We start from the raw sequence: 17856 nt of genomic DNA, 5'->3' as shown, positions 1-17856 counted from the left end.
CTTCCTTCCTTCCTTCCTTCCTTCCTTCCTTCCTTCCTTCCTTCCTTCCTTCCTTCCTTCCTTCCTTCCTTCCTTCCTTCCTTTTTTCTTTCCTTTTCTTTCTGAAACTCTAAAATAACTTGTTTCCTGAAAGAATCGAGTTTAACCTTTATCTCAAGGAAATACAAAGAGAATTTGTGAAAAGATATTTTAATGGGCAACCTGAGAGAACTTAATGCTGGGTCTCTATTTTCAGAATTCAAGAGAACTCAGTTATAGTTTTAGTTATAGGTAAATTTGACTGTGACCTTTCTTACCACTACTACATCATAAATAATGATTTATGTTTTATTGTTTGTTCTATCATTGATAAATGCTATAGCCAATAACTTGTTCACTTAAGTATAGGATATTAAATCTGAAATGTATAGAGATATACAGTTATTAGAAAAAGTCTTCCCAGTTTTATTAGATAACATCATTCATTTGATAAATTAAAGTGGAGACTCAGAGCTAATTAATTAATGAGAACTGTTGCAATTTTAGCAAACATTTCTCCTTACAAGTAAAGTCCAAGATGAGAATTAACAAAGAAAAAAGTTTGTAGTAGGTAGAGATATGGATATTTCCCCTGCCAAACTACGCACAAATAGGGTCAATCCTAAACCCCAGCTACATTGAATATGGTTCCAGTTTTATATATCTGTATATTATAATATATATTGTCTCTAATATATATATTGTATATGTCTATCTATCTATCATCAGACCAGGGCCTCAGAGCTAATTAATGAGATGGTATATATATTTGTGTTAATTTATGAAGTAATATCAGAGCATACCAACTTGATTGCCTTTGAGCCCATTATATAATTAATAATATAAGTCAAATAGAAAGTTGAAGGATGGAGGTTGGGTGGATTTTTTTCTCAAGAACACCTAAGTATTATTTTGCCCCATATACTAACATTCTTATCTATGAAATACCTACAGGCAGTATAGGATGAAACCCTTGCTACATGTACATATGTGTACTTATATAAATATGCAAACATGCACACATACAGATCTACATACACACACAGTATTTACATATATATATATTTACACGTGTTTCCAATAGAATTTAAGACCCTTAAGAACAACAATGGTTATGTTTTTATATTTGTATTCCCAGAACCTAGCACAATGTTGAGCACATAGCAGGTACTTAATTAATGTGTTGATTGATTAATAGATAATTACCAATCATTGATTAAATGTTGTTACACTTGTATGGGACATAATGAGATCTCAGAAAATAATATCATAAGAAACAAGCAAAGGGAAGAGAGTTAGGAATATACTTAGTCAACAGGATACAAAAGATGACCCAAAGTAGGAAGGTTTCCCTATTAAGGAAAAAGAGTCACTAAGATAGGAAAAGAACTAAGAAAGGGGTTACCAGTGAAATTATGGGGCTTTTAAAACATAGAAGAGAATAAGAGGCATACAAAAATACAAAAACAATTTCATAGTAGAAGCAAACACTCACCCTTTTTTCTGGTTCTACTATTATAGCATGTTTATCTTCTTCTGATACAAGAACACATGTAGCAAAGGATGACTTTAGCATGTTAATAACAAGATCATTGGAGAGGACATCCAGCTTCTTGACTTGGTCACCAGTGACATTGGTAGAGCCAGCAATTCCATAGCTAGAAGAAAACAAAACCCACCAAAACTGAAAACAAGTATGACAGTCAAGATATATAGCAGAGTTATGAATATATGGATGGACTTTTCCCCAAAGAAATTTAATAGAGTTCTGAAGGAAGGGATAGTTTGCTGGAGAGAATTAAGGCTGTTTCAGGCACAGATGGTAAAGAGAACCACTTGACAGAAGTGAAAAGATTTCTCAGGTTAAAATACAGGATATAATGGAGAGTGTAGCTAACAATGAGAGCACTAAAATCCTAAAATCGTAGAATATTAATACTGAAAAGATCCTTAGAAATCATCTAGTCTCTTAACTTCTAAGCTCTTTGATCTTTCCAGTATGGCCTGCCCTCCAAAGGAGTGTCAATTGCTGAAAAAACTTTTATAATCAGAAGTTTTCATTTATTAAGTTTATATAGCCTTTGAAGGTCTGTAAAGCACTTTACAAAGATCGTTTTATTTGATCTACACAAAAACCCTTTAAGGTTCCATTTTAGAGTTAAAGAAACTTTAGGTACAGGTTAATTGAGTGATTTTTCAACATTCACATAATTAGTAAGCTTTTGAGATAGGATCTGTCTCCTAAGTCTAGCAGTGTTTTCACCACACAGAGACAATTGTTAGCCATTAATTATAGTACTCTGTGATGTGGACTGACTATCAGAATAATGATCTCCTTTTTCATCTAGTCAGAGCTTCCACTTAGGCTACACATTCATCTTCTATGGTTTCGTATCATATGCTATCTCCAGTCACCCATATTTTGGCAACTGCTATTGAATTGTACAAATTTTGCATCTCAACTTGAATAACAAACTCTGTCTACCAAAGCGATATTTTGAATATTAACATCGATTGGTTTATGGAGTCCAAAGAGGAGATCTTCAGGGCTTTCTCTCCACTTCCAAGAAACAATTACTTATTCATAGTATTTTCTTCACTGATTGAGATTATTACTGATTATAATCATTACTGATATTTATATCATGCTTTAAGGGTTACGAAGCAGTTTCCATACATTATCTTGTCTGACTCTCACAACTAAATGGGGTACACAGTTGCTCTTATTATAACCATTTTAAAATTGAGAAATCAGAGAAGTTAAATGATTGGCTACTCCATTAGTGTCATGGACCCCAGTACAATGAAAGATCTAAAGTACTTTTTCTGTTTACTCATTTTTCATTAGACTTCTGTGATGATCATTAATAATATTTATATCAGAGAGATTTGTAAAATTTTCATAATGTTTTCAAAAGAATCAGTAAGATTCGAATCCTCATAAGACCTTCTGTTCCCCTAATTAGTCTTCAGTACCAAGGTGACATCTCTCATCCAGTAAATGAGAGCATGAACCAACTATCCTACCCCAAAATTAAGTACCCCAAAAGAACCAGCCAAAGCATAATAAAAGGCAGTGTTTTCCCCATTCGAGGGCAATTAATCATCAAGAGAAAAGAGACTAGTATGATCATTTGATTTTTTCTGTTTAAGACCTGGAAGTTAGGAAAGAACAAGGAACAGGGAAGGTAGGAAAAATAATAGTTTGAGGCATCCTTGAGATGAACAAGGCAAATGCATTTCAGGAGAGAAACTAACTTTCTAGTGGAATTAGTGCTATCGACATTAACATAGACCATAGAAAAATGTAAAATAACAGCTATAGGGCAGTTGCAGTTGTTAAGAGAGAGTATTTAACTTGTATCTAGTCTCTTGAATTTCTTCAAGCCCTGATATGTCCGTGTATGCATTTAAGTTTCTAAAATCTATTAAGTAGTTCTTATTAATAATTTATTTGAAATTCTAAATCAGAATTACATATATATATTTAAAACAATTGACTGCATCTCATTTCTGCCTCTGAACTACTCCTGCCAATGGAAATTCTATTTACTGGGACAAAGCAATAGTCAAGCAGTGGTTATTGTTCAGTTGTTTAATTGTATCTGACTCTTCATGATTCCACTTGGGGATCATGAATTCTTGGCAAAGGTACTGGAGTGTTTGGCATTTTCTTCACTAGCTCATTTGATAAATGAAGGAACTGAGGCAAACAGCATTAAATGACTTGCCCAAGGTCACACAGCTAGGAAATGTCTGATCCCAGATTTGAACTCATAATGATGAGTCTTCCTAGCTCAAGGTCTGGTACTGTATCCACTGTACCACCTAACTGCACCAGCTGTAGTAGATAGTAACCATTAGTAGATAAAAATTATTAGCTGATGGCAACTACTACAACTGCAGGCATAGCAGTTGGTCAGCAGAACTTTTATTTATATGCTTTTTATGTGTTAGTATGTTAAGTGCTGGGGATACAAAAAGGGGGGTGGGAAACAGTCCATCCCTCAAAGAACCAATGGTTTAACAGGGGAGACAAGCATAAAAATAACCGGGGAGACACAAGATATATGCAGAGTAGATGAAATATTCTACAGAAGGTAAAATTTGATTTGCATCTTGAAGGAAGACAGAGAGACCAAGATACACAAATGAGGAAGGGTAACACTCCAAGCATGAGGGGCAGCTCTGTGGAAAGATATGGAGGCAGGAAATGGAGTACCAAATGCAAGGAACAGCAAGTCAGCCAGTATGGCTGAACTATAGAGTGAATGGAGGGCAGTAAAGTGCAAGAAGACAAGAAAGGTGGCAAAGGACTAGGGTACGAAGAACTTTATATGCCAAACAGAGTTTTGTATTTAATCCTAGGAGCAAATGATCAGGCTAACTTAGAAAATCCAGTTGATTTATTGACAGAATATTACAAAGAAACAACTCATTGATAATGACAGACTACCTTCACCAGAAGTTCTATAACATATAGCTACTGGTCAATATTTCTGAGAGAAGGCTATCTGGAGACTGTCAAAGTCCTACATGACAGCATAATAATATAATTAATATCAAGTTAAGAAAGGAGGCATGGAATTCATATTCCACCCCACTTCCTAACTCCTTTCCAGAAAAACAAAAAATAAAACAAACAAAACAACAAATCAGGCAGAGTTGTACTACCCTCAGAGGCAACTAATTGCCTTGTGACTTTTGAAATCCCTACTTTTTCCACTTTATAGAGAAAATCATTAGGAAAGGAGTGAGAGGAGATGGCCAATTAAGTGAAGTATATTATTCTGTTATTATGGGAATTTTCCCACCCTATCTTGCATCTTATCCACAGGCCTCTGGGCATTTGGTTGCTTTCCCACTGGGTTAGTTTGATATTGTCTGGAGAAACTCCTACACACAACTTTCTGCCTTGGGGATAAAATCTCTGATGTCTGTACAATGGGCAAAAATGCTTCCCAGTTAAGATTTGAAGCCCAAGTCCAATTTTTTTTTGTTAGCTAAAGTTTAAGTACAGGTTGGCCTGTGATTTGAGCATTAATGCCAATAGTTAGGGCATCAGTCAAGGAGACTTCTCAATATTGAGCCATTTTAGGACACTGATTCATTTGGAAATCCTTGGGCCTCAGCTAAATTTCTATTCTTACTTCTATTTTAGGTGTCATTTGGTCAATTTTCTGTCATGCTAAAGGAAAATGTGGATTATAAGAAGTGAAGGTGAAGAGGATGAGCATTCCTGCCATGGGGACACAGCAAAGACATAGAGATTAGAGACATATAGAATTGGTAAATCAGTGTGAGATATAGCAAGAAGACTAGTGTGACTGCACATTCCTTGCCCTTCAACAGGAGTAACGTATGATAAGATCAGAAGAATAAGCTGAGGTCTAGTTGGGAAGGTCAAATGGAAGGGTTTATATTTGATCCTAAAGTCAGTATTGCCAGATTTGCACTTAAGGGAAAACTCTTTAGCAGTTATTTGCAAAAGTAAAATTTAAGTGGGATGAAATTTTCAGCAGAGACCTGTTGCAATCATCAAGGCAAGATTTGATGAGTCTCAGCTAAGATAGTAGACATGTAAGTAGAGAGAAGGGACAAATGAAAAATATTGTAAAGGTAGAAATGACAAGATTAAAACCAATTAAAACTAACATTGCCTAACCTAATGCTGATGGAACTTAGTATCTAGAGACATTGTTGAAAAAAGGTCAAGGGAGTTATATTTTTAAAAACTTCAATGATTTAAAAAATTCTTTCACATATCTTTCATTTGGAAACATCTCAAAGGCAAAAAAAAAAAAAAAAAAGGCTCCTTCAGACCAAGATTACACAGACTAATGAAAAGGTAACAAAAAGAGAACTTCCTGGAGGATTTCTTGAAATTCTATCTAAGCCTACATATATATATATATTTGTGTGTGTGTGTGTGTGTGTGTGTGTATCCCTTATTATCTCAAAGCAGCAAGAAATGGACCTAATATGAAGATAAGGAGAAGAAGGGAAAAGAAAGAAATCTGAAGAAAATTCCCTGAACAGGTGGAGGAAATGAGAAGGAAAAAAGAAAAGGCCTATGGCAGGGGTAGGGATATTATATATTGGGAGGGAGGTGGCACAGTTTTTATGTAATTAAAAAGTTTGTGCTAAAATAATGAGAGAAATCTCCAGGAGAAAATAATTCTTCAAAACCACAAAAGATAGGATGGAAGACCCACAAAAATCCTCCGATTTGTCAAAAACAAGAGTCAAAGGTAGAGCAAAAGGATGAAATTACAACTCACTTTTTACAATGAAAAGGAGAACCTATGGTCAGAACGAAGGATGGAAAATCTTAAGAAAGCAAGAGATAACATAAAGTAAAAAATGGAGAAAAGGAACTCTAAATTTCAGTGATGCAAAAGAAATATTGGAGCAAAGATAAAGGATAGTAATTCTAGGAAACTTCAAAGTTCCTCTTTCAGATGAACAAATCTAATAAAAAGGTTGACAATAAGAAATCGTGAAACTGAACAGAATATAAGAAAGTGAAATGTGACAGTCCTTTTACAATTACTGAATTGGAATCTTAAAGAGTAAAATGTATTTTTCTGCATCAAAAGCATCTTTTAAAAAACTGACCATATGCTAGGTCATAAAGAATTCATAAGCACATGGGAAAGGGGGAGCAAATTTATATACTTCAAAGTCTATAATAAAATAAAAATTATAAATTATAAGGTAAATATGAACAAAGGACAATAAAATGGATGCCAAATAATGACATCCTGAATACTTTAACTAATTCAAAAAACCAACATATTAATCAGAAAAATTAAACAAATATCATAATTTAAGAGACACAGACTAAACACTTAGCACTTAAAATGGAATAAAAAGATACTTAGGATGCAAAGATCAATTGGATCCAAATGGATTATCCTGAATTTTCCAATCAATCAACAAGCATTTTAAAAGTTCCTATTATGTGCCATATACCATCCTAGGCACTAGGGCTACAGTTACAAAGAATGAAATGATCTCTACTCACACTCTAATAGGGGGAAAGGAGCCTTCTTTTATACTTTAAGTAGACTCAGGAACAGAAGAGGTTTGATTTTTTTTAAACCCTTACCTTCCATCTTAGAATCAGTACTGTGTATTGGTTCTAAGGCAGAAGGGCTAGGCAATGGGGGCCAAGGGACTTGCCCAGGGTCACATAGCTGGGAAGTGTCTGAGGCCAGACTTGAACCCAGGACCTCCCATCTCTAAGCCTGGCTCTCAATCCACTGAGCCACTCAGCTGCCCCCAGGAACAGAAGAGTTTTAATACTTTCCTCTTAACAATTAAATCTGTGGTCAGTTGATTTTCTGGAAAAGAATCTAAAGTACTGCAATGATTTTTTTTTATGAAAAAGTATTATCATCTGAGTGTAAGACTTTAGAAATAGAACATGTGAGTGGGAAAATGGTTTTATTTGCTATAGGATGTTATCAAATATCTTTGTGCAGAGTAGCATGAAAACAAAATTTCACTCAAACTAGTTGGCTTCATATCCAATGTTGATAAATTTTTAATCTAGAGAAAATAAGCCTGTTAGGATGTAAGCCATTGGGTATGTTTCACATTTCACCTAATATTTGTCATTTACTTAGAACTTTGGAACTAGAAGGATTCTTAAAAGGCATGTAATACAACTTCCATGTTTTATAAATGAGAAGTGCAAGTCCCACAGAGGGGGCTTGCCCAAGATTATGAAGCTCATTATAACAACTTATCAGTGACACAAGTAGAAATTTTAAAATATACCTATAGGATAAAAAACAAAGCATTTTGACAGCTTTCCTGCATACAAATCATTTATTTTTCAAAAGGAAAATAATTTGAATTATGGACCAACATAGCTGGCTTTTTGTTTTTTAATCTTTGCTCCTTTTGCTCATGAATGTTTTTTTTCAAATTTCTCTATAATCCCCAAATTAAGTCATTTTATGAGAGAAGTCCTAAAACATATTTTTGTTACTTATATAAATTAGGAAATTAATTTCTATTATGTCATGAAGAAGCACTATATATAAGGAAACCAGTGTCTAGGATTTCCAAACCTTAAAAAACCCGCTTGTTAAGCTTGCCTGAATCAGAGGCAAAACATTTAATACCAGTTTTCTTCTAATATCATCATGACAAAGCTTGAATTTAGAGCAAGTTCTGACAGTGCCTGTATTCCAGATTACATTTTGAAGTCCAAAAGATTGTTTTCATCATGCTTGACTTGCATGAAAAGAGGTCAAAAGGGGAAATGGCAAGAACTATAATGATTTAACCTGGTTGACTAAAGTCAAAGGTATGCTAAAGTATGACCATAACAAAACTGCTGGATATTTTAATCACGCATGGGCCAATCAGTGCTACAAGTTCAAGGATCAACTCAGAAACAGGTTGAGCAATTCCAAGACAATAAGGGCAACAACTTACGTAAATTAGAGAGAGAGAGAAAAAAAAAAAAGAAAAATTTCTCTCAACCCTAAAGTTGGTGCCAAAAAATGTAAACCTTGTTTTTCACAAGACAGATGTGGTTCTGGTGAAGGATTAGAATAATTTCTTTTTTAAAACAAGTTAAAATTCACAATTCAGAAATATAGGAATGAGGAATTAAATATAAAATAACCTTGATCATTCTTTTTTAAAATTCATGAAACAAATACCAATAAACTGAAATTGATCATTTGCCACTTATTAGTTTAGCATTAATTCTGTGGTTCCAAAGTTTAAACTGGAGTTACTTATTATCTTTTTTGTTTTTAAGGGGGTGGGGACAGGGAATGTGGGGAAGTGTCCAATCACCAGGTTCCTCACTGGAGATTCTCACAGGATATACACTAAACACTAAGGACCTAGCAAAAGATATTTTATATTACAAATCTGTTCTTAGAGATGGACTGATCTGTTGATTTCTTTTATTTAGCATTCCATGGGGAGAAAGTAGGGAAAGGCAATCCAATGTCATTTAAATAAAAATGTAAAGTAACCTTGTTGTATATCAGAAAAAGTGCTTCTGGAGTTAGAAGATACCCATGTCTCTAAATACTAACTAGTCATATGACTTTGGACAAATTATTTTAACTCTCTGGGTCTCAGTTTCTTCATATGTAAAGTGGAGGAAAATATTTGTCCTACCTACCTTAGAAAGCTGTTGTGAGGAAAACACCTTGCAAATCTTAAAATACTACATAAAAAATGAGTTATTAAAACGTTAAAATGCCAAAGTGCTATAACATAGGAAGACAAAGAAAAAGTGAAGAAAAAGCATAGAATTTAGTTTGTTACCACCAACTCAGCAAGAATTGATAAGAATTGATTGTGGTCTCTAAAGTTATATAGCACAAATGAATTAGAATGTCTCTTGTATCTTTTCCTGAAACTAATCCCCTTCCCTAATAGCAGCCAAGGCCCTGAAAACCAATGAAATGTACTTCAAAGACATACTTGCAAAAAGGTAATATCTCCTAGGGTCTACTGCAGGTTATTATTTATTATTGTTATTACATCACTCATGACTAAATTTAATTTTAAAAACTAAATGTTAAATTGTAAGACATTTTAAAAAATAAATGCAGAAAGGAAAAGAAGTGTGGTGTGGTAACACCCATTTATACAAAGCCATTTATACAAAGTTTTGTTTCTTAAAATACCCCTAAAATCCCACTCTGCTGGGTGTTTGAAGGCTATGTCACAGTAGAGTGTTGAGTTCCAGCAGGACCAAACTAGAAAAGCTTTGAGCAAGGACCCATGATATGTCAGTCATTTAAAAAGGTTGGTTACAAAGTAAGATAGATAGACAGGAAGACAGACAGAAAGACAGAGACAGAGATAGACGATAGATAGATAGATAGATAGATAGATAGATAGATAGATAGATAGATAGATAGATAGATAGACAGATAGATAGATAGATAGATAGAAAGATAGACAGACAGACAGACAGACAGATGGTAGATAGTCGGACTGACCATACTTGAGATTTTCAACTCGGTTCACTTCTTCTCCTGGTCATACACCAGGTGTTCCCTGTTCTTCCCTTTACTTTATTCCCTTGATTTCCCACCATCTTGACTTCATTCTCCACAATTTCCTCCTTTACTCTAGTCTTTAAATGAAAAGGTAGCTCTTCTCATCAAAGCCACCCCCTCTACATGTAACCCTAATTCCATCTGCTCCCATTTCCTCTAGCAGATTGCCCCCACACTCATCATTTCTCTCTTTTAAATCTTCAGTTTCTCCCTATCTAAAGATCCCTTTCTTGTTACATATTAAAATATTGAAATCTCCTATCTGACAACCCCCACCCCAATCCTCACTGGATACTACCATCCCTGTTAAGTTACTGTCCTATGACATTCTCCTGGTTCTCCTTCTCTCTGTCTGACTGCTTCTTTCGGTCTCCTTTGTTGGATTATCATTCACGTCACACTCATTAATTGTGGCATATATTAGGTTCTGTCTTTGTTCCTTTTCTATTTTCATATTATACTCTCAATTTGTGACTGCATCAGTTCCCTTATCAACTCTCTGTAGTTCAATGATCAACTCTATGTAGATGACTCCCACATTTATATATCAATCAATCAACAAACATTTATTAAACAACTATAATGTGCAAGGTACTGGGCTAGATATTAGGGATCCAAAGTTTAAAAAAAGAATGAAAGAAAAGAAACATTGATATTCTTAAATAGCTTACAGGGGGATAATATGAATTCATATACACATATATAAAATAAATGCAAAATAAGTACAGTGTAGTTAAATACAAGGTAATTAGGGAGGGAGGACACTAGGAACTTGGGTAAGATCTCACATAGGTGATACTTGATCTGAATCATGAAAAAAAAAAGAGGGATGCTATAAGGCAGATGTCAGAAATTGGACATTCCAATTCTTTTCTCTCTCCTGATCATTCATCTTACATAACTAACTGCCTTTTAGACATTTCCAACTGCATGTCATATAAAACTCAGCAAGTCTAAAGGACTCATTATTTCCCCATGCATCCCCCTCCCCACTACTTTTTATTTTAAGCCCTTACCTTCTGTCTTAGCATGGATATTTAGTATGTATTCTAAGGCAGAAGAGTAATAAGGGGTAGGCAATAGGGGTAAAGTGACTTGCCTAGGGCCACACAGCTGGGAAGTGTCTGAATCCAGGTCCTCTAGACTCCAGGCTTGGCACCCTATCAATACTCTGTGCTACCTAGCTGCCCTTCTACCCTATTACTCCTGAGGAAATTACCATCCTTCTTAGATTTACAAACTTAGTGTCATCCCTGACTCCTCACTCTCCTCATTCACCTTATACTTCCTATCAGGTACCAAGTTTTGTCATTTCTTCCTCCACAATATCTCTTAGATATTTTCTTTTCTTTCCATTTATGCAGCTACCAATGTAATTCAGGTCCCTATCACTTTTTGACTAGACTATTACAACAGCCTCCTAATTTTCTCCCTACCTCAAACATTCACCATTCCAAAATTCATGCTCCAAAACAGCCACCAAACTAATAATATAAAGCAGTGATTCCCAAAGTGGGCACCACCGCCCCCTGGTGGGTGCTGCAGCAATCCAGGAAAGTGGTGATGGCCACAGGTGCATTTGGGGGTGGTGAATAAATGTAAGGGGGCAGTGATAGTATGTGACAGGGGGCGCTAAGTAATATTTTTTCTGGAAAGGGGGCAGTAGGCCAAAAAAGTTTGGAAACCACTGAAAAGAATAGGTCCGATGATGTCATGCACCCCTCTTAATAAACTCCAGAAGCTCACTCTTACATCTAGGATCAGATGCAATTTCCTCTATTTGACAATTTAAACTTTTTACAGTGTGTCCCATTTCTATATTTCTTATTTCTAAACACATTTCTGTAGTCCAGCTATCTTGAACAATCTGCTATTCCATACACACAATGCTTCCATTTTCTATACCTTTCACTGATTTCCCTCCATACTTCAAATACTCTTTTTTCCCCTTTTAAACACTTACCTTCTGTCTTAGAATCAATACTAAGTATCTTTTCCAAAGAGAAGAGTGGTAAGGCTAGGCAATTCAGGTTAAGTGACTTACCCAGAGTCTCACAGATAGAAAGGGTCTGAGGTTGGATTTGAAGCCGGCACTTTCCATCTCACCAGTCTGGCTCTCAATCCGCTGAGGCACTTGGCTGCCTCTCTAATAATGCTTTTTAGTATTAAAATAGTTTCCTTCAATAATGAGTTTAATTTCATTTAATCAAACTAATGGGGGTGGGGTTAGGTGGCTCAGTGGACAGAGAGCAGGTCTGGAGATGAGAGGGTCTGAGTTCAAATCCAGCCTCAGATGCTTCCTAGCTATATAACCCTGGATAGCTCACTTAACCTTTATTGCTTAGCACTTGTGCCTTGGAATCAACTGATTCTAAGACAAAACATAAGAGGTTTTTTCCCCCAAAGATTCATTAATCATCATTAATTAGTGATAATTAATTATTAAGCAGCAGCAGCAGCATGATCCAGTGCAGTGATGTCAAACTCAAATAGAAAATGGTAAGAAGAGAGCCACAGCACGAAAGGATCCCTGTGGGGTATTTTCAATTAGTTTCAAAATATAATGTTATCTATGTTTCATTGTATTTTTATTTTTATTGAATCTTTCCCAATTACATTTTAGTCTGGTTATAGCAGCCTTCCCAACAGTTGCAGCTGCAGCTTGTATCTAACACCGCTGATCTAGTATGCAGAGATAAAGGATTGGAGGCCAGGAAGATCTGTGTTCTAATCCTTCTTCTGACATTTGCTGGTTATGTCATCATGGACAAGTAATTTAGCACCTGAAACCCTCAACTTCTTCATGTGCAAAATGGGACTAAATAACTGTCATATGCACCTTACAAGGTTAATGTGAGGTACAAACAAGATAACAAATATGAAGTATTTTACAAATCTTAAGATGTTCTATAAATGTCAGCTATTAGTAACTAGTGAGTCTATCTGGTCTAAAAATCTGCCATGTGGATTTTGCAAGCAGAAAGCAGAATATTGCCAATTGGAACACCTTGGCTGGCTATCGTTAAAGTGGAACAAAGAACTGAGGCAATTACCTAAATCATTTAAATGGAAAATGCTACTTTAAACACATACACACACACACACACACATAAGCATTTATTTTCTAAGTTGTTGATAAAAGTCTAGAAAATTTGAGTTAGAGGAACAGAGTGTAAAAGGCAAAACAAATTCATTTCTAAGCCTAAGGTGAAGTAATTGATTTTTTTTCAAAAGAAAAGCATCCTTAATTTCAAATGCCCTGCCATTCAGATGTAGATCTCATTCCACCTGCTACTATACTATCGTAGGAAAATTATTGGGTGCTATGTCTGTAGGTAAGACACCTAGGAGGCTCAGTGAGTAGATAAAATGTTGGTCCTGGAGTTGGGAAGTCCTAAGTTCAAATATTGCCTCAGACACTTCTTAGCTATGTGACCCTAGGCAAGTCACAAGTCACTTAACCTTTATTTGCCTTAATCCACTGGAGAAGGAAATTGCAAACCACTTTAATAACTCTGCCTAGAAAACCTCATGGATAGCATTGGTTGTTCTCATGGTCACAAAGAGTCAGATATGACTAAATGACTGAATGTATGACAAGAATGTAGGCAGAAGATTTGTGATCTTGAACAACAATCTGTCTCAATTTACCCCTTTGTAAAATGGGAATGACACTGGCACTGTCTACCTCATACTGATGTATGTCCTATAGATCAAATAAAAGAATGTACATCGAATGCTTTGTAAACAATAAAAAGGCTTAGGAGTAATAGTTCTCATAGATAGACAGTTTCCCTAGTACACTGAGAAATTAAATTACTTGCCCAAGATCTCGTAGTCAGTCTGAGGCAAAGGGGGAGACTTGAACCCAGGAAATTCCCCATATTAGTGAAATCACAAGTCCAATCCCTTTCCATTAAGTAAAAGGATTAACTGTACAATGTTACCTTAGGTAAAGAATGAATAGAAATAGAATTTAAAGACCACTGAGGCCAAAGTTCAACTGGCGACAAAGAAGAGAGACTGATTCTCTCCACTCCTGTTTCTATGTCTAGGGAGACCTATCTTTTCTTATCATTTATGAGAGACAGTTCAGAATGTGAGAACAACTTCTTGGAGGCTTATATCACTATTACATGATCTTCAGGATAGAAGCATGACTGAAAACTAGCATGACTGAAAATCATTTCCAAGGACAAAGATTCCCTTCAGATAAATAATGCTCGCTGTTGTCACCTGCCAGATAGTGTGATAGGATGCAATGAGGAATGATTAGATTTTTTGAATCTTAGGCCCAGGTTCAAATTCTGGATTTCATCCTTACAAACTACATGATCTTAAGCAAAAATTTTAACTACTCTGGGTTCTGTTTCCTCAAATGGAAAGGGCTGGTCTATACTACCTCTGAGGATACTTTTAGATCTAAAACTATAACCAAATGTTTATGAACTTTGGGGAAATTCGTTTGACTTATCTTAAAGATATATATTGGCATGACTCAAATTAAAGGCAGCCAATAAACAAAAATGTAGATTTTTACATAAGATAAGTTTTAGGGTGATTATCTGAGAAGATGTATATAGTAGGAGATACTTGCAAGTTCCCCTAGCTTTGATACTGTTTACAAAAGCACCAATTGTTTAACAAGACACCAATGGATTAAAGTAGTAACTGTAATTGCTGCTACCCACTTATAGTTGGATTTTTGACCCTACGAGTTTACCATAAGCTTTATTTTTATTATGAATGGCAAGGGAAATAACTGATATACATACATAATACTTAGCACAGTGCCTGGCACATAGAAGGTGTTTAATAAATGTTTATGGATGGATAAACAGCCTTAAACCCAAAGTCATCCATTTAATATATCTCAGGGAATACAGCTAGCTTCTTCCTCTGCCCCAAGTATCCACTCACTTCTCACAAGAAGACTTGCAATGCAGCATGGAAAGTGTCAGCAAACCTAGCTTTGAAAATATCCCACCCACTTCACCTTCGTGAACCTCCCTGGGCCTCAGTATGGTTCATCTGTAAAAAAGAGGGGTTTGGATTGGAAGAACAGTAGGTCCCTTTCAGCACTCATCTCTTCTGTAAACGCAGTTCAGAACCAAGATCCACCCTTTGAGGGGAAACAAACTCTCTATCCCTTCATCCCATATGATTTCCACTTAGACTAGAATAAGGTGTTTTAGTCTACATTCCTCTCACTGACAAATCAGTGTATCAGTGAGAGAACATTGGATTTGAAGTAAAAAAAAAAAAAAAAAAAAAAAAAAAAAAAAAAAAAAACTTCCATTGGAATCCCAGATCTGTCACTACTTTCCTGGTCTTGAGCAAGTCACTTAATGCTCTTTAGATTCAAATTCCTCATCTGTAAAATAATGACCTCTTTTCACACCAAAATATGTGATCTTTTAAAGTTATGAACTTCAGGACAATGCTTAAAAAGCAATAGCATCCACCCAGGCCATATAACCAGGAATTTTTCTGTCAGTTGAACAGAGATCTGAATACACAAGTGGGTTTGAAACTTTTAAAATATCCGCATCACACTTTGGCAAGATTTGCCAGATTGGCCCTCAATGGTGAACTCTTCGAGAAGGGGGAGGAGGGAAGCGCTGTCTCCAGAGAGGGATAAGGGGATCTAGGACCACGGGGTTAGAGGGGAGCTCTGGATGAGTGTGACAGGGGCTGGGGACTGCCTCAGAAAGGGAAGGAGGGGAAGAGAGCTCTCGAAGGAAGGGCAGCGGGCAAACACTCACAGATTGGCTATGCCTGCTTTCCGCACCGCAGAGGAGATGGCTTTGACAGCGGTGCAGAGGCTGTTAAGCAACTGGGTCATCTCGCCGGTCCCCTTGGCTTTCCTGCCCTCTTCCATGACGAAGCGGGTCAGGGTATTGACATCGGTGTCAAAGACAGTTTGGTCAGTCATGGCTGCGCCGGAGGGTTGGATGTCCGTAGGGCGAGAGAAGTCCTAGGTTTAAGCAGACACCTGGAGGGTCTGGAGTCGGGAATCTACGCTGGCCTCTACGATGGTGTGTGCGGGACAGCCTCCCAGGACTCTGGTCAGTCACTGGAGTAGACAGAGCAGACAGCCAAAGCCGGAACTTGGGCTCAGTCTGAGTTCGGGGGTGTGTCCTGGGGCAGCACCCCGCCCCCTGGGGAGGTAGATAGTTGTCTTCCAGTCTCTTTCCTCTTTTGCTGTCACTGATTATGTAGCTCCTTAGTTGTTTTTCAGGGTTCCAACACCTGCCTTTCTTTTGGGAGTTTGTTATTCCCTGCAAAATAAGATTACTGCAAAGGTCTTTCCTTTTGATATTCATTCTCAGCCTTCAATTTGCACTGCCTTACTTAGGGCAGCTTATAACTTTAAATCTTGTTTATTATCTTTAGATCTCATTCCTGTCATGAACTGCACCTTTGCTCACAAATGCATTAATGAAGGACCCAAGATACAATCCATTCCAAAGCCCTCGTTTAATAGATAAGGAAACTTATATAACTAGACAAGAAGGAAGTTACCTATTATAATGGTTGTTCAAGGTTTCCCCGAGCTCTGTAGTGAGGTTTGGTCACTCTGATTAATCGCTGTTCTTTTTTACCTAATTTAAATTTGCGTTCCTGTAACTTGACACTTAGAAAACAAAGGAGTCCCCTATACTGAATGAAACAAACCCTTCTCCCCTTCCTCCACACTCCTTTCTTCTTTCACTTTTTATTCTCTGCCTGGTTCTCTTCTGTAAATTCTAGGTCTGGCATAAAGTTTCCTTCATACCCAAGAAACCTGAAGCTATTGGAATTCAAAGATGATCAACAAATATATTGAGCACGTGCTATATATGTAAAGCACTGGGTTAAAGTTTGGAGATACAAAAATTAAACACAACCACCACCTCTACCCCCAAGGAACTTATGGGGGAGGATTCAATATATATTCAAATAATTTTAAAACAAGACAGTGCTATGAAGGCAAAAAAGAGGTCAAGACAAAATGCTTTCTTTAAGAAAAGGGAACAGGGGCAGCTGGGTGGCTCAGTGGGTTGAGAGTCAGATCTAGAAATGGGAGGTTCTAGATTCAAATCTAGCCTCAGACACTTCCTAGCTGTGGGACCCTGAGCAAGTCAGTCTCCTAGCCTTTACTGCCTTGGAACCAATACAAAATATTGATTCTAAGATGGAAGGGAAGGGTTTTTTGTTTGTTTTTTTAAGGGAACACTGGGGAGGGTAAGAAAGCTTCAAAGAGGAGGGGGCATCTGAGTTAAATCTTGAAATAGGAGAACATTAAGAAAGATGGAAATGTATCTGCTTGCCTGGCTTGGGAAACAGACTCCAAGAAGAAGGGAGACATTGCATGCAGTCAAAGGAATGAGTAGTGCATTCTGGTTAGTAAACATAGAATACAGAGAGGAAGTAATGTGAAATAGGTTTGAAGATAGGCTAGAATGAGACTGTAGTGTGTCTTAAATGCCTAGGGAAAGAGTTTGCATTCTATCCTAGAAGCAATAGAGAAGCACACACAATTTTGGGGCAGGTAGTGAATTCATCAGACCTGTAATTTATAGGAAAATTACTCTGGCATCTGGTTGAAGAATTTGGGGTGCCGATTCATGACTGTCATAAAGTAAAGATTATAGGTGTATTCTCAGAACTTCCAGTGGTTAAAAGTGAGAAAATGGATCCCAAAGTGAATTTCACATTGTTACAATGTATATGACCCTTCTCATCCTCCCTCCCTCCCTCCCTTCCTTCTACATTTATACCTAAAACAGTCTTTATTATTATTATTTTT

The 17856-nt window shown here is 36.6% G+C and overlaps 1 protein-coding gene across 1 annotated transcript in view; it reads right to left on the bottom strand.

The window, feature by feature from the left end:
* LOC123235273 (fructose-1,6-bisphosphatase 1-like) overlaps positions 1-16158 on the bottom strand; it is a 33376-nt gene extending 17218 nt beyond the window's left edge. Inside the window, 2 exon segments of the mRNA XM_044661392.1 lie at positions 1424-1676; positions 15830-16158. Coding sequence (XP_044517327.1) covers positions 1424-1676; positions 15830-15999 — 423 coding nt within the window. The 5' untranslated portion in view covers positions 16000-16158.
* Between the last annotated feature and the right edge of the window lie 1698 nt (positions 16159-17856).

The sequence above is a fragment of the Gracilinanus agilis genome, chromosome 1 (assembly GCF_016433145.1).
Source record: "Gracilinanus agilis isolate LMUSP501 chromosome 1, AgileGrace, whole genome shotgun sequence".
NCBI lineage: Eukaryota > Metazoa > Chordata > Mammalia > Didelphimorphia > Didelphidae > Gracilinanus > Gracilinanus agilis.
This window is presented reverse-complemented; position numbering and strand designations above follow the sequence as displayed.